Source organism: Egretta garzetta, unplaced genomic scaffold, assembly GCF_000687185.1.
Source record: "Egretta garzetta isolate BGI_Z169 unplaced genomic scaffold, ASM68718v1 scaffold565, whole genome shotgun sequence".
Taxonomy (NCBI): domain Eukaryota; kingdom Metazoa; phylum Chordata; class Aves; order Pelecaniformes; family Ardeidae; genus Egretta; species Egretta garzetta.
Window position 1 is genome coordinate 10,557 of NW_009259709.1, and position 1,734 is coordinate 12,290.

Here is a 1,734-nt window from a genome sequence, read left to right on the forward strand (position 1 = left end):
CGGTGTGCGGGGACACCCATGGACAGTACTACGACTTGCTGAACATCTTCGAGCTCAATGGGTTGCCCTCCGAGTCCAACCCTTACGTATCCCCCGAGGAGGGAACGGGGTTGAGCAGGGGGGGTGTGTCTCACTGGGATCAATCCCACCCCCATGGTGGGGCCGGGTGACACGAGGGGGCCGGGTGACACGAGAGGGACGGGGAGCTGTTTTCCTCAACCGGCTGCAGATATTCAACGGGGACTTTGTGGACCGTGGGTCCTTCTCAGTTGAGGTCATCCTCACGCTCTTCGGCTTCAAGCTCCTCCACCCTGATCACTTCCACCTGCTCCGAGGTAACGTGGCCACCACGGGTGACGAGTCCTTGTCCCCACCCTCCCGCCCCCAGCCTGGGTTGTGTCCCCTGTCCCCAGCTGTGGGGCCTCGTCCCATGCCCCTGTCCCCTTGTCCCCAGGGTGTAAGACCGGTTCATGGAGCCACATTGTCCTGGTTCATGGGGCTGGGTCCCCAGGTGTCCCTGGAGCCCCGGTGTCCCCTCAGCTGGGTCCCCAGGTGTCCCTGGAGCCCCGGTGTCCCCTCAGCTGGGTCCCTTGGTGTCCCCTTGGCCTGGTCCCTGGGTGTCCACAGAGCCCCTGGTGTCCCCTCAGCCCATGTCCCTTGGTGTCCCCCGAGCGTCCCCTCATCTTGGTCCCTTGTTGTCCCCCGAGCCTTGGTGTCCCCTCAGCTGGGTCCCCAGGTTCCCCCCTGAGCCCCGGTGTCCCCTCAGCCAGGTCCCCGGCTGGCCCCGGAGCCCCGGATGTCCCCTCAGCCCGGGTCCCTTGGTGTCTTCTGAGCCTTGGTGTCCCCTCAGCTTGGTCCCTTGGTGTCCCTCAAACCTTGGTGTCCCCTCAGCCTGGGCCCCCAGCTGTCCCCCGAGCCCCGGTGTCCCCTCAGCTTGGTCCCTGGGTGTCCCCTGAGCCTTAGTGTCCCCAGCTGCGGGGCCTTGTCCCACACCCGTGTCCCCTTGTCCCCAAAGCTTAAGACCAGTTCATGGAGCTGCATCGTCTGTCCCACATCACGGGGCTGGGTCCCCTCTCCCTAGCTGGGAGGGGCCACGTCCTGTGTCCCCATATCCCTTGCCGAGTCCCAGGGCCCTATCCTGGCACCTTGTCACCGGTTGCGGGGCCACGTCCCCTATCTCTGGTCCCGGTGTTGAGCCGTGGGGTTGTGTCCTTGGGACCTTGTGCCTTGTCCCCCCTCCCCATCCTGGATTGCGGGGGCCTCGTTCCCTGCCCATCTCGGGGCCGAACCGTGGGGTTTTGTCCCCTTGTCCCCGGGCCGGGCAATGCCACCGCGTCCCTGCAGGGAACCACGAGACGGACAACATGAACCAAATCTACGGTTTCGAGGGGGAGGTGAAGGCCAAGTACACGGCGCAGATGTTCGCCCTCTTCAGCGAAGTCTTCGAGTGGCTCCCGTTGGCCCAGTGCATCAACGGCAAAGTGCTGGTGAGGGGACACCGCCTTCATCCCCCCACCCTGTCCCCAAGCCCCCGGGATGTCCCCACGTGGGGGCATGGGCTTGCCTATCAGCTCCCTGTTGGGTGTGGGGGTCTCTGCGGTCTCCGGGGAGTTGGGGTGATCCCCATCATTGGCGGGGTTTGGGTGGGAGGGTCCCTGTCATCCCCAGTGTCACAGTGGTCCCTGTCCCTGGTGACATTTGGGGGGGGGGGCCACCCCCCCCCCAATACCCCCG

At 65.5% G+C, this 1,734-nt stretch overlaps 1 protein-coding gene across 1 annotated transcript in view; it reads left to right on the top strand.

Annotated features, from left to right (window-relative positions):
* Positions 1-5: 5 nt before the first annotated feature.
* PPP5C (protein phosphatase 5 catalytic subunit) overlaps positions 6-1,734 on the top strand; it is a gene marked incomplete at its 5' end in the record, with an annotated part of 3,492 nt that continues 1,763 nt past the window's right edge. The window contains 3 exons of the mRNA XM_035894434.1: positions 6-86; positions 230-335; positions 1,345-1,610. Coding sequence (XP_035750327.1) covers positions 6-86; positions 230-335; positions 1,345-1,610 — 453 coding nt within the window. The remainder of the gene's footprint in view (positions 87-229; positions 336-1,344; positions 1,611-1,734) is intronic.